At 36.4% G+C, this 22,989-nt stretch overlaps 3 protein-coding genes, 2 long non-coding RNA genes and 2 pseudogenes across 9 annotated transcripts; 2 read left to right on the forward strand and 5 right to left on the reverse strand.

Annotated features, from left to right (window-relative positions):
• Nucleotides 1-759: 759 nt before the first annotated feature.
• On the forward strand, nucleotides 760-1,650 carry LOC104778386 (PRA1 family protein F2 pseudogene; annotated as a pseudogene). The gene has a single exon (XR_015594616.1). The product of XR_015594616.1 is annotated as a PRA1 family protein F2 pseudogene (transcript).
• Nucleotides 1,651-1,684: 34 nt separating this feature from the next.
• On the reverse strand, nucleotides 1,685-5,554 carry LOC104778387 (inactive protein kinase SELMODRAFT_444075-like). 3 transcript variants are annotated; one of them, XM_087507107.1, is made up of 10 exons: nucleotides 5,388-5,554; nucleotides 4,490-5,185; nucleotides 4,236-4,390; nucleotides 4,058-4,152; nucleotides 2,953-3,947; nucleotides 2,706-2,866; nucleotides 2,538-2,614; nucleotides 2,294-2,441; nucleotides 2,051-2,200; nucleotides 1,685-1,951 (listed from the first exon to the last, which is right to left on the reverse strand). In XM_087507107.1, exons 2-10 carry the CDS (start codon nucleotides 4,662-4,664, stop codon nucleotides 1,853-1,855), a joined length of 2,055 nt encoding a protein of 684 aa, XP_087363233.1. In that variant the 5' UTR covers nucleotides 4,665-5,185; nucleotides 5,388-5,554; the 3' UTR covers nucleotides 1,685-1,852. The 3 variants fall into 3 exon arrangements, with proteins under 3 accessions (XP_087363233.1, XP_087363234.1, XP_010501127.1); XM_087507108.1 differs by having other exon boundaries at nucleotides 2,953-3,508; nucleotides 3,587-3,947; nucleotides 4,490-5,546; XM_010502825.3 differs by having other exon boundaries at nucleotides 4,490-5,473.
• Nucleotides 5,555-7,759: 2,205 nt separating this feature from the next.
• Nucleotides 7,760-9,230, forward strand: LOC104778389 (uncharacterized). The gene is made up of 3 exons (XM_010502827.3): nucleotides 7,760-8,095; nucleotides 8,238-8,356; nucleotides 9,004-9,230. Exons 1-3 carry the CDS (start codon nucleotides 7,893-7,895, stop codon nucleotides 9,021-9,023), a joined length of 342 nt encoding a protein of 113 aa, XP_010501129.2. The 5' UTR covers nucleotides 7,760-7,892; the 3' UTR covers nucleotides 9,024-9,230.
• A 24-nt stretch (nucleotides 9,231-9,254) lies between these two features.
• Nucleotides 9,255-9,694, reverse strand: LOC104778390 (uncharacterized). The gene has a single exon (XM_010502828.3). The coding sequence runs from the start codon at nucleotides 9,571-9,573 to the stop codon at nucleotides 9,292-9,294; it is 282 nt and encodes a 93-aa protein (XP_010501130.2). The 5' UTR covers nucleotides 9,574-9,694; the 3' UTR covers nucleotides 9,255-9,291.
• Nucleotides 9,695-13,461: 3,767 nt separating this feature from the next.
• Nucleotides 13,462-14,057, reverse strand: LOC147947904 (uncharacterized). Its single transcript, XR_015594622.1, has 2 exons — nucleotides 13,925-14,057; nucleotides 13,462-13,705 (listed from the first exon to the last, which is right to left on the reverse strand). It is a non-coding gene; the product is annotated as an uncharacterized LOC147947904 (long non-coding RNA).
• A 2,038-nt stretch (nucleotides 14,058-16,095) lies between these two features.
• On the reverse strand, nucleotides 16,096-17,703 carry LOC104778391 (uncharacterized). Its single transcript, XR_015594621.1, has 6 exons — nucleotides 17,406-17,703; nucleotides 17,163-17,258; nucleotides 17,025-17,037; nucleotides 16,896-16,943; nucleotides 16,661-16,800; nucleotides 16,096-16,413 (listed from the first exon to the last, which is right to left on the reverse strand). It is a non-coding gene; the product is annotated as an uncharacterized LOC104778391 (long non-coding RNA).
• Nucleotides 17,704-20,236: 2,533 nt separating this feature from the next.
• Nucleotides 20,237-21,187, reverse strand: LOC104778392 (dirigent protein 20 pseudogene; annotated as a pseudogene). Its single transcript, XR_015594623.1, has one exon. The product of XR_015594623.1 is annotated as a dirigent protein 20 pseudogene (transcript).
• Between the last annotated feature and the right edge of the window lie 1,802 nt (nucleotides 21,188-22,989).

Raw genomic sequence — 22,989 nt, forward strand, 5'->3', positions numbered from 1 at the left:
CACTCGACCTTAACCGCCTACACTAATGTTGACTGGGCAGGTTGTCCCTCGACACGGCGATCCACCTCTGGATACTGCATTTTTCATGGAGACAACCTCATCTCTTGGTCGTCCAAACGCCAACACACAGTTTCCCGCTCAAGTGCAGAGACGGAATACAGAGGGGGTGGCCAATGTTGTAGCTGAAGCGATTTGGCTTCGGGACCTACTTCTTGAGCTTCATTGTCCTCTCAACACTGCAACTCTTGTCTATTGCGACAATGTTAGTGCCGTCTATCTCTCGTCCAACCCGGTGCAACATCAGCACACAAAACATGTGGAAATTGATATACATTTTGTCCGCGAACGCATTGCCTTGGCTCACATCTGTGTAATTCATATACCATCGTCCAACCAATACACCTTTTTCATGGAGTTCAAGTCCAATTCTGACGTCATGAATAATCTGGCTTCGATTGCGGGGGAGTGATAGAATAGGAATAATATAATATTCCAATTATGTCCTTTGTAACCCTAGTATACTTGTATATATACTGATGAATCAATACAATAAGGACACGAAACGATTTACCAAGTTACAAGAGATTCATATTCAATATTAAAATGTTACAAGAGAAAATTTTAAAAATATGTGTATTACTATTTTATTATTTTAAATTTTTTTTTTTTAAATTTATCATTTTTAAAAAAAAATTATCCGCCTAATAATGCGGTAGTGTAATTATAAAGTGCTAAAAAACAAATAAAAATCGTGTGAAAGTTGGAAACTATTACATTAGATAGAATTATTACAGTATACAAACATTTATGTATTTATTTCATTATTTGGTTATGTATAACAACTTTTATCTATATTTGACATTCTTTTTTTTTTTTAATATTATTGTTGCTTTGTTACTCTCTTCTTCCCCTCTCTCTCTCTCTCTCTCTCTCTCTCAAATCTCGCTCGCGTGGAAGAAACGAGAATGACGAACTACGGCGCGATTCCGACGTCGTCACATCCATCGCCGGCGATAGATCTCGAATACATCTCAAGCGCCAAACACCGTATAAAATCCGGTCTCGCCACGCGCCGCCCATGGAAATCGATGTTCGATTTCGAATCCATGACCGTCCCACACGGTTTCTTCGACGCCGTCTCGAGGATCAAGACGAACCTCGGCTACTTCAGAGCAAACTACGCCATCGGAGTCCTCTTCATCCTCTTCCTTAGCCTTCTCTACCACCCGACCTCGTTAATCGTGTTATCGATCTTGGTCGTCTTCTGGATCTTTCTCTACTTCCTCCGCGACGAGCCTCTTGTGGTTTTCGGTTACCAGATCGACGATCGTACGGTTCTCATCGCTTTATCGGTTCTGACGATCGTGATGCTTTTGCTGACTCACGCTACTTGGAATATCCTCGGTTCGTTGTTAACCGCCACCGTGCTGCTATCGATTCACGCGGCGGTTAGGAGAAGTGATAATTTGTTTCTTGATGAGGAAGCTGCGGCGGTCACTGAATCTTCAGGCCTCATGTCATACCCTTCCTCATAAATAATTATAACCTAATTTGATCATTTTTTTTTTATAAATTTGTTGTTTTTTTTTTTCTTTATGTTGCTACTTTGGTGTCATTGAGAAAGCTTGAGAATGTTCAATTTGTTAAACAGCTTGCTTTATTCATAGCACTAATCACCCCATAATTGCCAATTTAGAGGACTTTGATTTATTCACAATCCTTGTATTGATCGATCCTACGCACTATACAAAAAAAAAAAGTGATCAACTTCATTAAGGAACTAAAAACAAAATTACAGACAAAGTTTAAGTCTTTTCTTCCCTTAAAGCTTCTTGTTAAACTCTGCATTTGCTTACTTATGATCTCTCTGACCTCTCTCAATTGATAATCTTCCACTAAACCTCCCTGAGATTTCATTTATTACCATATCTCCTTCCAATAGACGCAACACCTTCAACAACATTAAAGAGATCGATCAGACACACTGAGAGAGTTTTATTGACTTATAACAACACATGAGCATGTTTCAAGAAAGGTGAGTTTCTTTTACCTGAGACATACGAGGACGCAAATGTGGGTCTCTACGTATACACAATGAAGCTGTATGAATCATACAGATGACTTCTGTTTCTGAATATCTCTTCTCAAGCCTCGGATCAACCAGTTCCTCAACCGCATACTCTTCTAATAAGGACCTTGCCTAAACAAAATGAGACTCAAAATGAAATTAAAAGAAGAAACTTACAAAAGGAGATCAAAATGAACTAAGGAAAAAGGATATATTTAGATTTACCCATTCAGTTAAACATTGCTGTCCCTTTGGTCTGTAAATATCCATTGCTTTACGACCCGTGATTAGCTCAATCAATACAACCCCAAAGGAGTAAACATCAGCTTTCTCTGTTATTTGTCCACTTTGAGTATACTCTGGAGCCAAATAGCTACACAAACCAAAACACACATTAGTAGTAATTGAGAAACTATTATATTCTTGAGATACTTAGAGAGAATGATAGTTTTGTTATTATTTTTCTTACCCGAAAGTTCCTATCACACGCGTATCTACACCGAGCTCTCCATCAGGCTGCCACCGCGCTAAACCAAAATCTCCAACCTGACAGAAAAAAACAAAAACAGAATCAAACGTATGTACTTATGTATAGAAAGAAAAGAGGGTAAACTGTTGTTGAAGATAATATAAATACCAGTGGCTCATAGTCATGAGTGATTAGTATATTGTTAGGCCTCATGTCTCTGTGAACAATGCAACCCACTCTACACTCTTCATGTAGATATCTAAGACCTCGAGCTGCTCCAACCGCGATTTTCTGCCTTGCAGGCCATCCCAAAGCGTCTTTATGTCGACCTGAATGGACATTTTCATTGAAGTTAGTTAAACTCTAATATTAAGTTTCTAACTTCACTTACTTCCAAACTCTACATAAGATTTACCGTATAGATGAGAGTCTAATGATCCATTGCATATGTATTCATAGACCAAGAGTCTTCTGCCTTCTTCGATGCAGAAACCTATTAACATTACTACGTTTCGATGCTGAGCACAACTCAAAACTTCTACTTCAGAGCAAAACTCTACATCTCCTTGTGTACTAGCCAGTTTGTGTTGCTTCACTGCTACAATCTGGCCTTCAGGTAATACACCTCTATGAACAGATCCAAATCCACCTTCTGCCAAGAAATTAGCTCGTGAAAACCCATTTGTTGCAAGGTCTAGCTCTTTGTATGAGAAAAACCTCGGTGGTTTTCCAAATACAGGCGTTTTGTGCTGACAGATAGAACAGAGAGGTGCCGGCACAGGAGGAGCATTTCGTGGTAGCGAAATTGTTTCTCTTAAGTTTCCACTAAACTCCTCCAAGTCACTTTTTTTACTTGACATAGCTTCTTCTTCTTCTCCATCACCAAGCTTAGAAATTTTCTCAAGCAAAGCCTTTTTAGTAGATACTTGAGCAGTCTTATCATTAGTTTTCCACAGACTCTCCTCAGATTCCTGCAATGAGAGGCGATGAGTGCCAAGATATTCAGATATCCATGGCTGGTATCTCAAACTAGTGGAAGGTAGTGATACATTTTCACTCTCTGAATCAGAATCGGATTCATTCTCTTTGATGACCAAAGTTTCATCCTTTTTCACTTCCACCGTGAAAAAAGGCGATGATGTTCCGAGGTCAGAGCTAGAAACTGATGAAGTCCCAGCTTCTGTTCCTGTGAATGATGTCTCAACCTCAGGACTGCTCATTGGAGTTGTTGTAGCTACCCCTTTAACAGAATCTAACAACCTGTTTTTGTGCTTTTCAGATGCTAATTCAGGTTCCTTTGTTGGTGACCCGACCAAGTTCAAGCGCAGAACTTTTGCCTGAGAACGCTTCATCGCCACAATGTTACATTGTAGCTCATCTAAACACCGTTTCTCTTCATGCTTAAGATGCCTGTAAAAGAATCATTCAACGTCACAGAGAGAGAGAGAGAGAGAGAGAGAGAGAGAGAGAGAGAGTAAAAAACTAGAGAAATAAAGAACGGAATTAGATTATTTACTTACTTATCCAGGACTATCCAATTTGCTTGTGATTTCTTGGCCTCAGCTGCAACAGCTCCACATGGTGATCCAGAAACAATCTTGATCCTGACATTAACCTTCAAAAGAAACAAGGCATGAGAATACATTTCGATGTTTCAGACAGAGATATCATTATTCGATGAGGGCCCAATGAATAAACCTTGTTTGGATCATAGACATCATGAAGCTGGAGAATCATTTGGGAACAAGTATCAGTGAGATCACTCTTTATCTCAGGAATTGCATCAGAATGCAATTTCCGATGACCAGTAGCACAATCTCCAGCAAACCTCGGGAAAGTCCATAGCTTTCTGCCTAACAATTTCATCATAGAAGAAACAAACAAACAAGATATTGAATAAAAACAGACCAAACTAATCTCCATGATTTAGTCCCAAAAAGATGAAAAATTACCAGCATGATGAGAAGTGACGACAACAATGAGAGTAATGCAGTCTCCAGGTTTAACAATATGAGTCAAAGCCCAAACCAAAGCTGTCTTGGAGATCTCTCTAGATGCTTTAACAGCAACAAGAACATTCTCAGTCCCATTAGAACCTAATCTCTTCTCCTGTTTACCTCGCATCATTGTAATAGAGACTAATGCAAGAACAAATCTCAAGACTCCTCTCCTCCCAAAAGATTTCTAAATGATCCTCAGAGATAGTGTAGTTTCCAGGAGAGATAGATCCAGTAGATATGATTGCATTATTATGGCAAGTTGGAAATGGAGACAAAATCAGCCAAACACACACACTGCTTGATTTTGCAGATGGATACAAAACGCATAAGACAAGACAAGACCTCTCACCAACTGAATCACATAAACATCAAAACACAAAATACAAGACCCTGACTTTTTTGAGATTTACCCACCAGCTTCTGGTGCAAAAACCCAATCTAAGACCCCTTGTACTCTTTCGAATAAAAAAATCAAAACTTTATGCTGAAGATCTCTCAAGGATCCAAAGAGATGCTTATACTCTCAATCCAATCACTCAATAGTCAAATCACTGCCAAAATGTTTCTCAAGAAACAGACAGCCAAAGGAAATAAAGCCACTTCCTTTATTTGGATCTAAACCCCTTTTACCAATCTTCAAAATGACACCTAGAGTAAGAGAATGAGATTAATGAGTTATTTTTTTTGAAACAGAAACTGCCAAAAGAAGTATCCTTTAGACTAGATTTTGGCAGAAGAGTATATAGCATGGGAAAGAGATTGATAAAGATATATTATATTATCATCAAAAATCATGTGTACAACCGCATCACAAGTACAACAGTATATATAATATTAAGATATATCTCACCAAGCTAAGCTAAGCTAAGCTAAGCACTCATATATTTCACCGCCATGAAACGAGAGAGATAAGGAGGGTGAAGACACAAGTGAAACAGAACGTTTATTTAATTTAGTATATGAGGGATTACTAACTTTACTTGAAGCATTGATATCAATTGATATCGCTATGTCTTTGTCTGACTTGGGAAGTTCTCAGCTTTAAACAAGAAAAAGCACGTTTACAGAGATAGAAACAAGACAGTGTAATAATAAAAATCTAGAGAAGAAGGAAGCATAAATGCTGGCTCACATACAAACAAGTAGAAAAGCGCGAAAATTTGTTAAATAAATTTAAAAAAAAAGCTGCCTTTTAGTTTTGATTTTGTCTACACAGTGAACCAAAAACCCTTAAATCATTGTCTCTCTGTATATGTGAGTGTGTGCACTGTGTGTTCCTAATTAAATATTATTGGTTCACACATACCAAAAAAAAAAAATTAGTGACTATAAACCAATAATATTTATATTTAAATTTAGATTAATCAAGAACATTGAAGGTATATAATGATACAAAACTTATATTTCTAATTAGAAAGTTATTTTGATGTTAAAAAAAAAATTTGAAAGTTATTTTGTGTTTTTTCTCATTCCCAATGTTCTTTGGTTTCATGAGGCTGTAAAATTATAATAATAATTAATTATTTAAAACCTTTTAAAGTACTAATTAACAAAACAATATCAGAGTGATAACGAAATGATACTTATAAAGACTACATAGCATCATTGCATCAAGTTTCAAATATCTCTGCAAAGTTGCATTGTGTTCTTTAACCTTTTGTTCTTTCTTCTTTGATATAAAAAGCGTAAACAAAACTTTGTTATTTTTTTTTCCTCTTCAGCATGTAAGAAACACTTTTGTTCGAAATTTAAATGATTGTAACTTTTAGTAAGCTGAAACGATCTCTGCATTAGCCAGTAAATTAGTTTTACACTAAACTAGAGTCAAACAAATTGTGTGTGTCATTGATAAGAGTTTAGACCAGTCACCATCATAGGACCATAATAAGCTGCGTTTCTCTGACCAGAGTCAGTCACTCTCCGATTGTTAAATATTTACGGCTGTTTATTATCAGCCTCGTCTTGTCACACTTCTTGAGAAGCTAATCTATAAAGCGATACTATTTTCAACATAAATAATTACTAGAAAACAACAACAAATCTTAAGCAAAACGTTATAACGTTTTAGCGGCGGTTGTCCCGCTCGGGCAATGTGCTATTTTCGCGACAATGAATAACACAACGATTAATTAGTGTCTCGTGTTAAACTGTTAATCACCCGTATCTTTTTTTTTCTTTTCTTCAAAATTATGCGTAAAAGACAAAATTTTAAGTTTTGGAAGGATTACTACATAAGCATATATATATATATATATATCTGTAAGAGTTTAGAGTGATTAATTAATGAATATGTGTGCCATGTTTAGTTCAGAATATTTTGGGGATCAAAGTTGACAAGTTTTATATGTTCACCATTTGAGGCGGTTTATTGTCCTTCCCGTAGTAGTCCCGAACCTTGTTTTGTCTTATGTATAAATTTCAACAAGCTCCCTTGTTTTGCTAAATAGGCTTTTATAAAATATTATAAATTTGTATCCGACACATTTGATAATTTTATTTGTTTTAGGATGTGTATACACACCTTACTGATTCACAAGATCATAGTGGTTCAGATGAGTTAAATAAAGTGTGGTCGCCTTTTTATATAACTTTTCTTCCTTTGTTTCATGATGACCAACAAGATGTCTATATAGCTTAATGCAGGAACATTTTAATGCACTGTCCCTGTCGTTAAGGTTTCTTTTTTGGCTAAACATTTATTTCCTAATGTTGCTTCATACAGTTCTTACCAAGATTTTTAGGATTAAATGACTGCCAAGTTCTTTGTTGTTGTTAGAGTAATGAACTTGTATATAGTATAAACATGCTTCATGTATGTCAGGACTCCAGAATATGCATACCAATCAATATAATATATGTTTGAGTTAATAATTATATGAATAGTTGATCCACATTAATAATTTAATTGCATTTCATACAAAGTTTTTTGATTGGTGCATGCTTAATTTCAACTCTCGTTGAATCTATCCAATAATAAGGTTGACATCTTCAAAGCACCGAGAGAATTAGCACACTAACTCTGAATGTGCCTTCTATTTAGATATTATCACATATGACACCACCACTCTAAGAAGAAACAATAAAGTACACCAGATCTTTGAATCTAATTTAACCCTATATGATTTATAGAGATCCTGTATGAATTTATTAAATCCGGTTCAGCTGAGAAAACTAGATTGAACCATACTCTGGTTCGGTTTTGACTGGGCCGTTGAAGGACACAAATTTGAGACGATACGGCGTCGCTTCAGTAGTCTGTCAGTCCCCCCCCCCCTTTTCGGATAATTCAGCCATAGGTTCGACCCGACCCGTAAAATATCCCCAGAACAGAAGAAGAAACACCTTAAACCCTAAAATGTCTGATCGCATCGTCTTCTTCATCAACTCTTTGACTCTTTTTTCAATGGCGTCTTCTTCTAAAGTCTGCAGATTATCATCGAAGATACATTCTTTAACCCAGAAGTTTAGCAAGACGAATGTCCACGTTTCTTCCATACCTTCTCCCATTAAATCTTCATCTCCATCCTCAGCATCTGCCCGTATCAATCAATCTTTCAGGTCAGTCTTTTTTCTCTCAGAAATTTCGCTATTAAATTGGTATTTACTGCAAATGAACTTTTGGGGTTTGATTAATTTTGGTGAAAAATTGCGAATTTTGTTTTGATAATTTGAATGTGGGTGGGGGGGATGGTTTGAACAGATTACCAGTGGAGCTAAGTAGCTGTTTATCGATGTTTCCACTGCACAGTGCAATAGCATCTGCCAGATTGGTTTCAAGTTTGTCTGTTGAATCTAAGAGCTGGGGTTTAGTTCCTCAAGGTCTGTCCTTTTTCTCAATCTCTCTCTCTCTCTCTCTCTCTCTCTCTATTACATTTCAGAATGAGGACTTGTTACATGTTCTGTATATCAAGAAGATTCACATTCTCTTTGTTTCTCAGTGTTGGAACTGTATATTTTTATCATTGTATGTTATTGTTACTTCCTTGTGTGCCAGTTTTAGTCATTTTGGTTGGTTAATATGGCAGTAAGTGTCATCACGCTTACACTGTCAAACCGTGGTGATTAGTTCTTAATAGGGAAAGTATATTTCTTTCTGATTAACGTAGCTGTAACAGGAGCCTGATAGATTGTGTTAACTTTGCTTTTTATTGTATATCCCCTTTTCAGTTATGATGAACGTGGTTTTAATCCCTGCTTTTGTCTTGCCTATTTTTACATTCTCTGATTGTTGTTACCTGTTCATGAAATGTCTACTTGTGATTGGAACTGTCTATCACTACATTTATTAGCAGCTCTATATTCATGGTTCCGTTTATTAATATTTGCATAATTCATCAGAGTTAGTAATTTGTCAATGACTCTGACAACACTCTTATCTTATGTGGGAAGCTGCTTATATTTGATATAGACTTGTTGTTGCTTTCCTCAATGCATTTACAAATTAACCTCTTTATCTGAAATTGCAGGTATTTCTATGCCTTTATGACAGTATTTAACTTTCGTCAAGTTTGGGGAGGATAAAGATAAAGACATGAAATGTAAACAAAACTTGTATCGTTTTTGTCATCTCATATCGAATTCTAAAGGTCCTGTATTTAGAACAGGTCTCTGAAACTCTGTTTTACCTCTTTCAGTTTCCTTCTTTCAATGGATCAATAGCAATTTAATGATCAGTGTTATGTTGATGGCAAAATGATAACTTTTTCATGCCAATGTCTGATCAAACATATGAGTCAAATGTCTGCAAATACAAATCAATGTTCATGAAAATAGAAATCAACAATTAGTATTTGATGAGAGGTGGAGGATGCTTCTTCATCTGCTACTTCTTCTTCAACACGAGAGACATCATCGGAGATTAAAACGAGTAAATGCGAAAGGGAACGAGAGAGTTTGAAGCCAAAAGATGTCTTGCCCTTCTTCATCTTGATATCGGAAGAGAATATGTCGGATGAAGTGGAGATTATCAGAAACGACAGAGCTTGGATTATCACAAACATGGCAGCATTTGTCAATACTTCCGTCCACGAAGCCATTGGAGGGTTTTTCTAAAACGTTAGCCGTTTTTGCAAATTCACAATGAAGTGGAGAGTATATATCGTTCTCAAGTTTTTTTGCCCCTATTTTATTATATTGAATTGAGTGTACGTTTTTCCAATTACATAAAACAAGCCTTTGCTCTTGCTTTTTAGTAAAAAACGTACTACGTGTTATGATGATTTGGACAAATAAATTTGTTTTTCCTCTTGATCATGAGAATAGATTTGCTTTATGGTAAGAAAACAGAGGATAGCGGAGGAAAATGAGAAAAGACGCAGAGTTAAAAAAAGAGACAACAAAAAAAAAAAAAAAAAAAAAAAAGCCCCGTGTTTTCTCTCTCCCGAGTCTCCTCCAAACCCTAGCGCCGCTGGTTTCGTTTGCCTCTCCGCCGCCCAAGGCTTCGCCGGCGGTGTGAGAGGGCCCTGTTTTCCTTCTTTAGCTTGTCGTCCCAGTCGAGTCGTTCCAGTAGTGACCCGCTCTCTTCCTCCCCGGTGTACTGAGCAGTCCAACCGTTGCGTCGTGACGGTGTGGCGGACGACGAGATCTCGGCTCGCCTTCCTCTCCGAAGACTGGTGGTGGTTCGAAGCTGCTCCGGGCAACCTTCCTTGCAGCTTAGGGGAGTTGGATCTGAGTTTCGGATCGCGACCTCCTGTTTCCTCCACCCCTCTGCCGGAGATGCTAGTAGATCGGAGATGTATGGGTGAGTCGGGTTGTTTAGAGTCTACCGGTTGTTGGGGAGGCTTCAGGTGTGCCGGTGGCCGAGATTTGCGGACACCCTCATAGCCGACGCTTTCTCAAGAGCTTCCTCAATTTCTGGTGTTATACCGGCTAAGAAGCGAGACAACAAGGCATCAGCGATATGGCCTTTCCAGTTATGCACGAGGAGGTGATGATATGCTAATTTGTGCTTCAATTCTTTATCTTAAGAAGATTAGCATTCGGGTTTTTTTTGTGTGATTAGTTTGGAAAAGTTGTAGCTCTTGGTGGTGTTTTGTGTCTCCTGGTCGGGTCAATCGGATGTATTATCCGTTTTAGATTTAGGACCGGAACAGTGAAAGCTGGAGAGACCAAACTTTTTTAATGATGCGCTTTGGGTGTTTAAGCTATTGAAACAAATTCTACATGTTGATCCAGAAGTTCTTATAGCTGGGATTTGATCGTTTTCACTAGTAGTTTTTGGTTTTCTTTGTGTTAGTATTTGTTTTCGTGTCATTAGATTAATTTAGGTGATTTAAGGAATGATTTCATATAGTTGTGGTGTGTTATCTATTTTACTTTAGTTAAAAAAATACAATGATTCTCAATTAGTTAGCGTTAGATTTGTCTAGTGTTACAAGATTATACTTGATCAAGCATTGTATTTGTTTTGGTCTAAGTTTTTGAGGTGAATATAATGTGGATTTGGTTATAATATTTTAGTTAATAAAAAGTTGATATTGAGCCAAAAAAAAAAAAAAGAGAAAAATGCATGTCTCTTGCTAGACCAAGTTTACTTCGTCAGGTCGGAAGTCTTTCCCATAATCAACAAACTATACTATTAAATTCAATATCAAATGACATAAAGCATTCACAGAAGTTTTATTTTATCTTTAAGAAGAGTGACATTTTATAGAAGATTGTTCTAGTTTTGTCGATGTGTCATCAGCTAAATTTTATGGGATATTGTAAACTTGCATTGGAGATTGTGCTAGTTTTGAAATTTTAGGAGAGGTTGGTTCTTCATCGAAAACAACATGTACTTGCTATATAATGCGGGATTTCAAGTTAATGTGGGTAGATAGTTCGACCATTCCTATCTTTCCATCAGACAAATGGATCACATCAAGACCAGGCATGTCAGATTTCAGACATAAGCTTCTCTAAGAATCAAACATCCGACAAGACACTCATTTTACTAATCATTCTACACTAGTCAGAGAAGACATACTTTGCTCTTTCAACAATGTGAACACCAAACATAATTTAATCAAAACAGAAATGTCAAGCATAACCAGCTATACGATCTTTACACTTAAATAAAACACACCAAACAAAAAAAACACTGTAGTCACTCACACTGCATGTAAGTAAATGCTTTCTAATCAAGATCAATTGTCACAAATAAATGTGTAGTTGTAATATCTTTGTATACAGGAAACAAGACCATACCAAATATTAAAATTAACACCAGCTCAGTATTATTCCATGGAAATTCGACTGACTAAACGAAAAAGCATTAGTATAGCAAGTAAAAAAAAAAAGCTTAAACTTAGCAGTCAACTCTAACTTCTAAGAGCTCAAACAGAGACAATAGACTGATCAGAAAGCGAGTGCAAGCAAACTTTACATGATGATGATTGCAACAGGAATAAAATCTAAATCTTTAAATAACCAAGGTCAGACCACAACGAGAATAGGACCAAGAAAGAATAAGTAACATGAAACACACTCAAAGCAGATGCCATAAGATTTACAAAACTTAAAAAACTCATGCATTATTCAGCTTCAACCGTAACAAGCAGGCTATGTGAGACACGTTTCAGATCAAGATAGGTAGCTTTAAATAACTATCTTACGAGAGAAGATGTACTTTCTAAAAATTAGGTTAAAGAGACAAATTCACAATAAAATAAAAAGAACAACATAAATGATAGAAACACACAATATCATAAAAATGAACAAGACAGCCAAATTGTGGACATCATCACTTCGAAATTGCAAACAAACAAGGGCATACAACAACAATAACAAGATGACAACCAATACAACCAAAAATGCAAAAGAGATTTCAAACATAAGCTTCTCTAAGAATCAACTAAGACAATTAAGATGTTTGATTCAATGGTTCAAACGTGTATACCACTTTGTAATTGTATTTGTTTGAAAGATTTTCAAACATAAGAGAAGATATGTGTGAGAATTTTATCTTTTCAACAAACAATAACGAACTGACGACAAGAAAAAAAAGAAAAACAAACAATAACGAAGTAAGAAAAACCAGAGTTCTTCTCCTAATCTGAATCTTATGTGGGTTATTTATAGTGGTTCACACTTACAGCAAGAGAGAGCGAGGGGGGGAGGGGGTTGTTATTTTCTTAAAGTTATAAACGATCCTTCATGAACTTCGATTTATCTATCAGATCATAGCACACAATATCATTAAAACAAACATAACTAGGATAAGAAAAATGAACAAAAACAGCCAAACTGTAGACATTTTCATCACTGGGAAATCCCAAACAAACAAGGGCATACAACGATAACAAGAAGACAACCAACACAGCTGATAATGCAAAAGAGAAGGACCACACAATACACTTCCATAGAGGAAAAAACCGAGAAAGTAACTAACAGCAAGATTGTTTCATCAATTACATGATGCAAAGGGTAACCCAATATTTTAAATTGGAATAAGGAATCACAGTGAGACAATGCACTCTAAATCCAAACATGCATAGCTTTATCGCTGCACACAACTTCCTATCTTTCCACAAGACAAATGGATCACATCAAGAAAAGCCTGTGACAGATTTCAGACATAAGCTTCTCTAAGAATGAAATATGAACCAACACAGACAAGACAACACTTATTGTACTAATCATTCTACACTAGTCAGCGAAGCTTTTTCAACAATGTGTACACCAAATATAGTTTAATCAAAAATAAAAATGTCAAGCACAACCAGCTATACTATCTTCCAGAATAAACTGAATTATCCTACCAAGACATAGACATTTCATCACTGGGAAAACCCAAACAAACAAGGGTATACAACAATAACAAGACAACCAACAACCACAGCTTAAAATGCAAAAGAGATTTCAGAGATATAAGCTTCCCTAAGAATCAAATATGAACTAACACAGACAAAACACTCATTGTAGTAATCAGTCCACACTAGTTAGAGAAAAAATAGTTTGCTCTTTCAACAATGTAAACATCATATAAATTAATCAAAATAGAAATGACAACCCCAACCAGCTATACGATCTTCAATAATAAAATTCCTGTCACATAGTCATCTAGATGGTAACACGGCTACACTTAACGAAAACAGACAAAAACCCCCGAGAACTGCATGCAAACTGCAAAGGGAGCTAAAGAATAACCTGAAACTCTTATGACGATCTTCAGAAACCCGAGAACAACTGCATGCAAAGAAAGATAAAAAGGCGATGTTAGAAGACCTATGTAAGTTTGTTTGCTACTTGTCGAGAATGGGTCCACACAGTAATGAATTTGATAAACAACAGAAAATGTTAACCTTAGAGATAACGAAACTGAATCAAGTAATAAACATATATATTAACGAAATAGAAATTCACATACCTGATTTTCAGACGTAGAGTATCAAGAAATTCACATACCTCAATTTAAATGTAAGCGTGATCATGCATGCTCCATGGATGTCATACTTCTGCAACCCAAGTAGTTTAAAGATTTGGGACTGCTTCATTTGCTAATCAGAGATCAAGGCCAGGGACAATCTGAGAGGTAATTTAGATTACCTCAACAACCAAGGCATTTGCTTTTAGCATCAGGTGACTAGGAACCCATTTGCATTCAAGGGACAGGGACAAGCTGAGAGGTAATTTAGATTACCTCAGCCAAACCGAGGCATTTGTTTCTTTGCTCAGGTGACTAGGAGCCCGATACATTCAAGGGACAGGGACATAAACCGATAGGGACAGGGACAAGCAGAGAGGTAATTTAAATTACCTCAGCCAAATCGAGGCATTTGTTTCTTTGCTCAGGTGACTAGGAACCCATTTGCACTCAAGGGACAGGGACAATTAAACCGATAGGGACAGGGACAAGCTGAGAGGTAATTTAGATTACCTCAGCCAAACCGAGGCATTTGTTTCTTTGCTCAGGTGACGAGAGACCCATATGCATTCAAGGGACAGGGACAATCATACCGATAGGGACAGGGACAAGCTGAGAGGTTTAAATTACCTCAGCCAAACCGAGGCATTTGTTTTTTTGCTCAGGTGACCTAGTATGCATTCAAGGGACAAGGACAATTAAACCGATAGGGACAGGGACAAGCTGAGAGGTACTTTAGATTACCTCAGCCAAAGCGAGGCATTTGTTTCTTTGCTCAGGTGACTAGGAACCCGATACATTCAAGGGACAGGGACATAAACCGATAGGGACAGGGACAAGCTGAGAGGTAATTTAAATTACCTCAGCCAAACCGAGGCATTTGTTTCTTTGCTCAGGTGACTAGGAACCCATTTGCATTCAAGGGACAGGGACAATTAAACCGATAGGGACAGGGACAGGGACAAGCTGAGAGGTAATTTAGATTACCTCAGCCAAACCGAGGCATTTGTTTCTTTGCTCAGGTGACTAGGAACCTGAACGCATTATAGAGACAGGGACAACCAAACCGATAGGGACAGGGTCAGAGAGGTAATTTAAATTACCTCAGCCAAACCGAGGCATTTGTTTTCTTTGCTCAGGTGACTAGGAACCTGAACGCATTATAGAGACAGGGACAACCAAACCGATAGGGACAGGGTCAGAGAGGTAATTTAAATTACCTCAGCCAAACCGAGGCATTTGTTTTCTTTGCTCAGGTGACGAGAAACCCGTATGCATTCAAGGGACAGGGACAAGCTGAGAGGTAATTCAAATTACCTCAGCCAAACCGAGGCATTTGTTTCTTTGCTCAGGTGACTAGGAACCCATATGCATTCAAGGGACAGGGACAAGCTGAGAGATAATTAAGATTACCTCAGCCAAACCGAGGCATTTGTTTCTTTGCTCAGGTGACTAGGAACCCGAATACATTCAAGGGACAAGCAGAGAGGTAATTTAAATTACCTCAGCCAAACCGAGGCATTTGTTTTCTTTGCTCAGGTGACGAGAAACCCGTATGCATTCAAGGGACAGTGACAATTAAACCGATAGGGACAGGGACAAGCAGAGAGGTAATTTAAATTACCTTAGCCAAACCCAGGCATTTGTTTCTTTGCTCAGGTGACTAGGAACCCGAATACATTCAAGGGACAGGGACATAAACCGATAGGGACAGGGACAATCAAACCGGACAAGCTGAGAGGTAATTTAGATTACCTCAGCCAAACCGAGGCATTTGTTTCTTTGCTCAGGTGACTAGGAAACCCGAATATATTCAAGGGACAGGGACATAAACCCGATAGGGACAGGGACAAGCTGAGAGGTAATTTAGATTACCTCAGCCAAACCGAGGGACAGTGACAGTAGGAACCCATATGCATTCAAGGGACAGTGACAGTAGGGACAGGGACAAGCAGAGAGGTAATTTATATTACCTCAGAAACCGAGGCATTTGTATTTTCAGGTGACTAGGAACCCCCATGCATGCAAGGGGCAGGGACAAGCAGAGAGGTAATTTAAATTACCTCAGCCGAACCGAGGCATTAGTATTTTTTGCTCAGGTGACTAGGGACAAGGACAAGCAGAGAGGTAATTTAGATTACCTCGATAGAAACAAGACAAAGAGTATTGCATACCAATACATAACAATTGTAGTTATGACTAGCTCATCATATGAGTGAACGTGAGACTAGTTAATTGGCAAGCAATCAAAAACTTATAATACACAAGGGAAAACCAAACCTATAAGGAACACAGACACACACAAAACTATAGGCAAAGTAAACGATTTTGAAACCCAAGACACAAAATTGAAAACCAATAACCGAAAATACTAAAATCAAAGAAAGTAAGATTTTTGTTTTAAAACCATAATTATAACCTAACGCCACACAAACTATGTAGGAGTATTGAGTAGCATCAAAGTCATCCCATACCTTTCGATATCAGGCTTCCCAATAGCTTTTGTCCTTATTTCCAGTAACGGGATTATCTGATATCGAAGCTAACAATCAAAAACTTATAATACACAAGGGAAAACCAAACCTATAAGGAACACAGACACACACAAAACTATAGGCAAAGTAAACGATTTTGAAACCCAAGACACAAAATTGAAAACCAATAACCGAAAATACTAAAATCAAAGAAAGTAAGATTTTTGTTTTAAAACCATAATTATAACCTAACGCCACACAAACTATGTAGGAGTATTGAGTAGCATCAAAGTCATCCCATACCTTTCGATATCAGGCTTCCCAATAGCTTTTGTCCTTATTTCCAGTAACGGGATTATCTGATATCGAAGCTAACGCTAACGCCTTTCCATGGAATCCAAAATTTTCACTGGCTGACTCCAAATCATGAAACTTTGAAATGGCTGTTTCCACAAATTGCTTAAGATAAGTTTCTCAATCGAAAACTAAGAAGTGGCCTTTATCAGTGCATCAAACATAAAAGATCACCACAACTTACTGTATCTTTTTCCCAACAAAACCAAATCATCTCTGGAAACGCCTGATCCTGAAAACCAAAACCAGTAAAATATTTTCAAATTAAGACTCAAACATGAGGAAAAAGTAATCATAGGGGAGCTATACTCACCATCATCCACAACCTTGACAGAGCACGAAACAACACCCACGAAGATAGAAACATGAAAATAGAGAGATCGATCTGAAGAAATCCAGAGAACCAGAAGAAGAAATCAAAGTAGAAGGGGAGAATTTTACTTTTGCGAACCTTAGGTCATGTCAAACATCATAATTCCAGAACGCTTGGAGTGATGAACACCCTCAGGCAAAGGCTTGATCGACTTCATCCCCTGAATTACCCAGACTAAAACACGGAGAAACAAAAACCCCCAAAATTTTCAAGAAGCAATTCCAGCGGATATCATTCATTGGAGATCGCGAAGCTATTTATCGCCAAAACAAAACAAGAAAACCCTAACGACAATCAAATCGATATACAGTGAAAACTTACCTAGAGATGGAGATTTCTTGGGAACTGGGAAGCGATTGATCGTCGCTAAAGGATGAAAAGAACAAAACAGAGTCAATACAATCGAAATTGAAAACCCTAAAACAGGAAAATCAAAAAGGCAAAGAAAGATCTAGAAACTCATATAAAATCAGCGAAGAGAACTTATCTAGAGACTTTGGATCTCTCCTCGCAAGAGATTGATTGATTCTTCTCTTGAACTTGATTTCGTAGGAAGTGAATCAACAAATCGCCTCTCAAGGAAGAAGACGATGAGAGCAGAGAGAGTTTTATTTTAGTTGGGTTTACAAAGGGAGCGTCGGGTGTTAAAATAAGACTTCTCTCTCTCTCTCTCTAAGCCTTTAAACGGTGCCGTTTGGTTGTTTATCGTCCCATATACAATATAGCCGTTGGAAAATATTGAGATTCGGAATTAGAAAATAACCGTTGTACAAGTCTCACAAAAGTTAAATAAAAATACTCTAATAAGTTGTTTTTTGTATATTGCACAGTTCGCTTTTACAACGGTTATTTTCCATTATGCTGAACGCATTGCAATTCTTAACCTGTGACCCAAAAAGGAAAGATAAATGATATGCTTCTCATTTAGATCACAAATAAAACGAGCCAACAACATAAAGACATTGTAGCTTTTGTCAAGTACTCACAGTGTTAATGCTCAAAGAGTGATCCATTTGGAGCATATTCAAATATCAAGATCCTGGTGAAAGGTTCCTTTTCCTCACAGTACCCAAAGCAGGTTTACAAAACTTCTTGTGGTTGATCTTCGACAACATTTCGATCTGAAGTCATGAAACAGAACGCGCTAAGTCCACTAGATATTGTTGTTGTAACTTGTAAAAATAAAACTAAAAATGGGAGAAATTATACCTTCTGATCCGAAAGTGAATTTATGTATTGTTCTTCCAGTCTTTAGCGGATGCAGTAGCATATGAAGCAACAGCTATCTCCACACCACTTGATAGTGTTCCATTGAACAATCTCCCAACTGAGCAAGATCCAATCACATTACTAAAATCTTCACATCACATGCAACTTCAGTCTCAGAGCTTTTGAGTAACAAGGATGCCTGAGGATCAAAATCACACACTGATTAAACCAAAAAGGATTCAAAGTTGGCTAATACTCATAAGTAAGTAATATTCAAAAAGGGTAGAATAATCAATTAACCCATTGCAACACATGCGCCTCTAAGCATAGTAAGCTAAGTATGAACTAAGAACATCTTCTTATTGTCGGTAATAAACTTGTAGATCTACCAACCCCTGACTTCATATGTATGTTGTTGTTATACCAAAAAAAAAAAAAAAACAATCATTCAAATTCCAGATAAATTAAGAGTAGAGAATCAAAATTGCAAACCAAAGAGCCACTACAAATCTTAGAAATAAATTGAAGCTGTGGCTTTACAAATTATTGGAATCTCCATCAGACAATAGATCTTTCTTTAAACTATTTTCACTTTTCAGAACATCTACACCTGAGAACACAAAGCGAAACAGAGGATTTGAATTTTTATTTTTATTTAAGGTTCTAGATTTTGTTCTCTCGATTTAAAGCACAGCCGTAGTTTGTGAACCGCTGCAGCACCACTAGATTCACCGGAGACCCTTGTTGTGCTCAGCCTGTGCCGGCGTGTGAAACGTCTTCACCGTGGAGGTCAACCCCGTGTCACCAAATCTGAGAATTTTGTTTTGATTCTCTCGTGTTTGTGTTGTGTTAATTATTAAACCGATGGGTTAAACCAGCCAAACCAGAAATCCTTGTGTAGTGATGGACTGATGGTGATCTCGTACGATTAGTCTGGCTGGTTTAGGAATTATTGTTAAACCGAGAACATGTGCTCGTGAATTTTTGGTTTGATTTAATTATTTTTTTTTGGTGGGAGGTTTGATTTAATGATTAAACTAAGTCTAATTAATTTAATTGGAAAATACCAAAACAATTAAATTCGGTTTTGGTTATTGGATAGTTATAGAATTATTATCAGAATAAAATTTTTGATCGGTTAATCTAAACCATTGCAGATTGAAATCGTCATTAAATCAGATTTCTATTGAAAGATAACCGATTTACATATATTTTGAATAGTTGCTTAGTTTTGGACTTTTGGGGTTAAGATTATTATTTTAAAAAATTAAAAAATGAAAAGAAAAAGAGTTTAGAGATAAAAATTAAAATATATTCCATTCGTCCCTTAAAAGTTGAATATATGCATGATTTGTGTCAACTGGTTGTTACAATTTTGGTGTCACAAAACTTTTTGTTCTTTCGTCGAAAATGGTCAGAAAATGTCGGGTACTACTTTTTATCAGGAGGCTCGACGTTATGTAATTATGCATTTCTGATCTTATTGTTTCAAAAGTTCATCAAAGTTTTTTCGTAAGACGTCCCACTGTGTTTGTTATCTCTTGCAAAGATTTGTCATTAAGTAAGTGAACCCACTCAACCGATTTCTTTCTAGATATTAATAGTGACACAGAATTTTGATAGATAGAATCTCTATGTAATCGACTTGTCAAGCATATGCAATATAGTCCTCTAATATGCTATTCATATAGTATATAAAAAAAAATTTGCGCTCTTAAATCCTACTAGTATTTTACGATCACAAATACTATACATTTATTTTTTTGGTCATCAGCAAATACTATAATACATTCTTACTTCATTTTTAGTTGTCAAATTTATGATGTGTCCATATAGTTATAATGGTCTTTAGAATTCTTGTCCGTAAGAATGTCGGTCCAAAAACATAAAACAACATACAGTATATCTAAATTGAAATATATTATCACTTCAAACCACCTTAATTATTTTCAAAAGCTCCTCATAATCTCAAAAATAAAATTAGATATATATTATTACAACTCCCACGCAACGTCCACCACACACAAACCATAAAGCCAAATGCCAAAAAAACTAAAGAAAACACGATAGATTGAAATCTGTTTTTATTAATTATTGCGTAGTCAAATTAAATATATAAAAACGACAAAAATATCCTTAACCTCAATAATGCAACACGTAACAACTATATTCTACAGTAGCATCTCCGTTCTTGAGATTAATCCACTTTGTCCTAGCCTCAACATAGCCTCTAGCAAATCGGAAAAGCCCACTTCCTCCGACGATCGGCATCTCTCTAACCTCCGACATCGCCGTGTTCCGACCAAGGATCGTGATCGTGCTTCCGTTATATTTCCCTGTCTTGAAAGCAAAGTTCATCGCCATCAGAAATCCCAACTCCTTTTGGGCCGCTCCGGCGTAAAACCCTTGAGCCTGTCCCAACACCGTGGAGTTCATCGGAACTTTCGCCGTCAAAGCGTTGTCGATCATAGAGATGGCTCCGAAGTAGGAAGTGTTTGTTACCGGTGGCTGGATCATGATGGAAGTTGGGTTTGGACCGCTTAAGATGTCGTGCCAATAGACTTTGAAATGGGTTAGCTTCTCTTTTCTATGGAGACCGAGAAGTTTCCGGTCCATGGTTCTAGCGAAGTCCTCACCGTCTCCGGAAGAAGAAACGACGACGAGGAGGAGGATTTGGACGGCGAGAAGGAAAATAAGCTTAGCCATGTGTTTTGTTGTGTGGTTTTGGTTACTATGGATGGTTTGTTTATATAAATGGTGTAGAGAACAAGAAGGTATGTGATGGTATTTATATATGTTAGACATCTTTCTAGAAAGAAAAAAACAAAGATATCTTTATATTAATTAATCGTGGATTCGTTTGATTTTGTGAATTAGTTAAAGAACATTGACGAGGGAATGGACTAGCTTTTTATATAGTTTATTTACATAATTAAATTCAAAGAAGTGTGATGTGGTTGATGTGTATTCCATGTGTGATGATGCGTGTGAAGTACTATCATAATCATTGCGTCATCCAGTCGTATGATTTACGGTGAAGTCATACTCACAAACTCTTTTTGAAATATCATCTTTAACATAATCTGAAAAAATAAATCATAAGAATAGGTATAGTTGTTTTCTTTTTGCACGATTATGCGCATTATTCTTTTAAGTGAATTATTTTTTCTTACAACTTTGAGAAATTTTTAATCATTATGACGGACTAGTCCATTAGTAAATTTAAAAAAGAGTTGTATATTTTACTTTTCTTTTAGTCGGTATGATCATAGGGTTATGGGTTATGGCTATCATTTTCCTGAGGGTATGTATCACGCTTTTGCTTTATTCGCTTTCTATTTTGTTTCATTCCATTCTCTATAGTTTTTGTATAGTGTAATACAACGAAAATGTAACTCCATTCCTGAAGGCCTATTACGGACCCTTTAATACGCAAGAAAGCTAAATGTATTTGTCGTAGTTCACCTACCAACCTACCAACTACAGTGTATGTATATGTTAATACTTAATAGTGATCTTGGACTTTTGGAGCGTGGCCTGACTTCATCAGAAAAACCCATTGGCATGGCCCCAGTTCTTCCACTTTCCCTCCGTTCCGTACGTTCAAACAAAGACTTATTAATAATTTGTAAAATCCACAAAAATTGATCAAACTGTAGATAGTCTATATTTTTGTCACGTTTGTGGAATATGTTTAAGAGAGACACAGTTTCATCTTTAATGTTTCTTTTCGTGAGATCCACGAAAGAAAAAAAAAACCCCTTCATAAAGACAATTCTTATTATTATCTGTCATTGGTCCATTCGGCCATTCCCACTGAAAATCTTATTCTAAATTGAACTTTCTTATTGACAAAAAAAAAAAAAATTGAACTTTCTTTTTTTCTTTTTAATATGTTTATAAGTTGTCATTTTTGTGATACTTTCTTTTTATCAACATCAAATATACGTTTGGTATCAAAGTTACACATAATTTATAATTGCTAAGGAACAATGAAAATGCACTATATTTTATACACATTCTGTTTTACAAAAAGTGTCATTTTAGAGTTTTTTTTTGTTTTACAAAAAGTATCATTTAATATTTTTAATGTATAGTTTTATATTTCCAATAGATATTTTACATTAGATTTACTAGTTTTATCCTTAATTTATAACTAAATTAACCCATTCAACATTTATTAAATAAAGACATATATATTTTAATGTTTTCTTAATTTGTGTGAAATGTGTAAAATGAGACTTTGGGAGTAAGAAATATGACATAAAGAAAATTCAACTTGCTGGAATTGTTGTAAGTTTAATGTTGACTTATATAATATAGTCTAGAAGCAATGACTTTCGAGGTGTATATGTTATAATTTAATTCAAAAAAATCAAAAAACATTTCACACTATAAGCTACATAGTTGACTAACTACTACTGTTGAAGTATGTTGTGGACCGGTTATACAAAATCATATTACTTAAAACATAATTATTGCGAATCTGCGATGGTGTTTTCCTTGGCGTGTATTATGTAATATACAAGTTGTTCTTGGACATTCTTATACGAAATCTTTTTGTTTTTTTTAGTTAAGATCTAAGCTAGACTTACGAGATTAGGGTCCTTGAAAAATGTCATATGATCGTTTTTTTAACATCTGAAGAGAAACAACGGAGACCCTAATTGAGAATAAACAAATCATTTTAAATTGT

The sequence above is a fragment of the Camelina sativa genome, chromosome 3 (genome assembly GCF_030686135.1).
Source record: "Camelina sativa cultivar CO46 ecotype springtype chromosome 3, ASM3068613v1".
In the NCBI taxonomy this organism is placed as follows: domain Eukaryota; kingdom Viridiplantae; phylum Streptophyta; class Magnoliopsida; order Brassicales; family Brassicaceae; genus Camelina; species Camelina sativa.

Bases quoted from the DNA above. Each gene is read 5' to 3' on its own strand.
- LOC104778387 (XM_087507107.1), bottom strand. From the start codon at position 4,664: ATGATGCGAGGTAAACAGGAGAAGAGATTAGGTTCTAATGGGACTGAG. The intron at 2,615-2,705 runs GTATTTATATTA...TTTTTCTGTCAG, and splicing joins CTCATGACTATGAGCCACTG to GTTGGAGATTTTGGTTTAGC. The intron at 2,442-2,537 runs GTAAGAAAAATA...TGGTTTGTGTAG, and splicing joins CGTGTGATAGGAACTTTCGG to CTATTTGGCTCCAGAGTATA.
- LOC104778389 (XM_010502827.3), top strand. From the start codon at position 7,893: ATGTCTGATCGCATCGTCTTCTTCATCAACTCTTTGACTCTTTTTTCA. The intron at 8,096-8,237 runs GTCAGTCTTTTT...TGGTTTGAACAG, and splicing joins CGTATCAATCAATCTTTCAG to ATTACCAGTGGAGCTAAGTA. The intron at 8,357-9,003 runs GTCTGTCCTTTT...CTGAAATTGCAG, and splicing joins CTGGGGTTTAGTTCCTCAAG to GTATTTCTATGCCTTTATGA.
- LOC104778390 (XM_010502828.3), bottom strand. From the start codon at position 9,573: ATGGCTTCGTGGACGGAAGTATTGACAAATGCTGCCATGTTTGTGATA.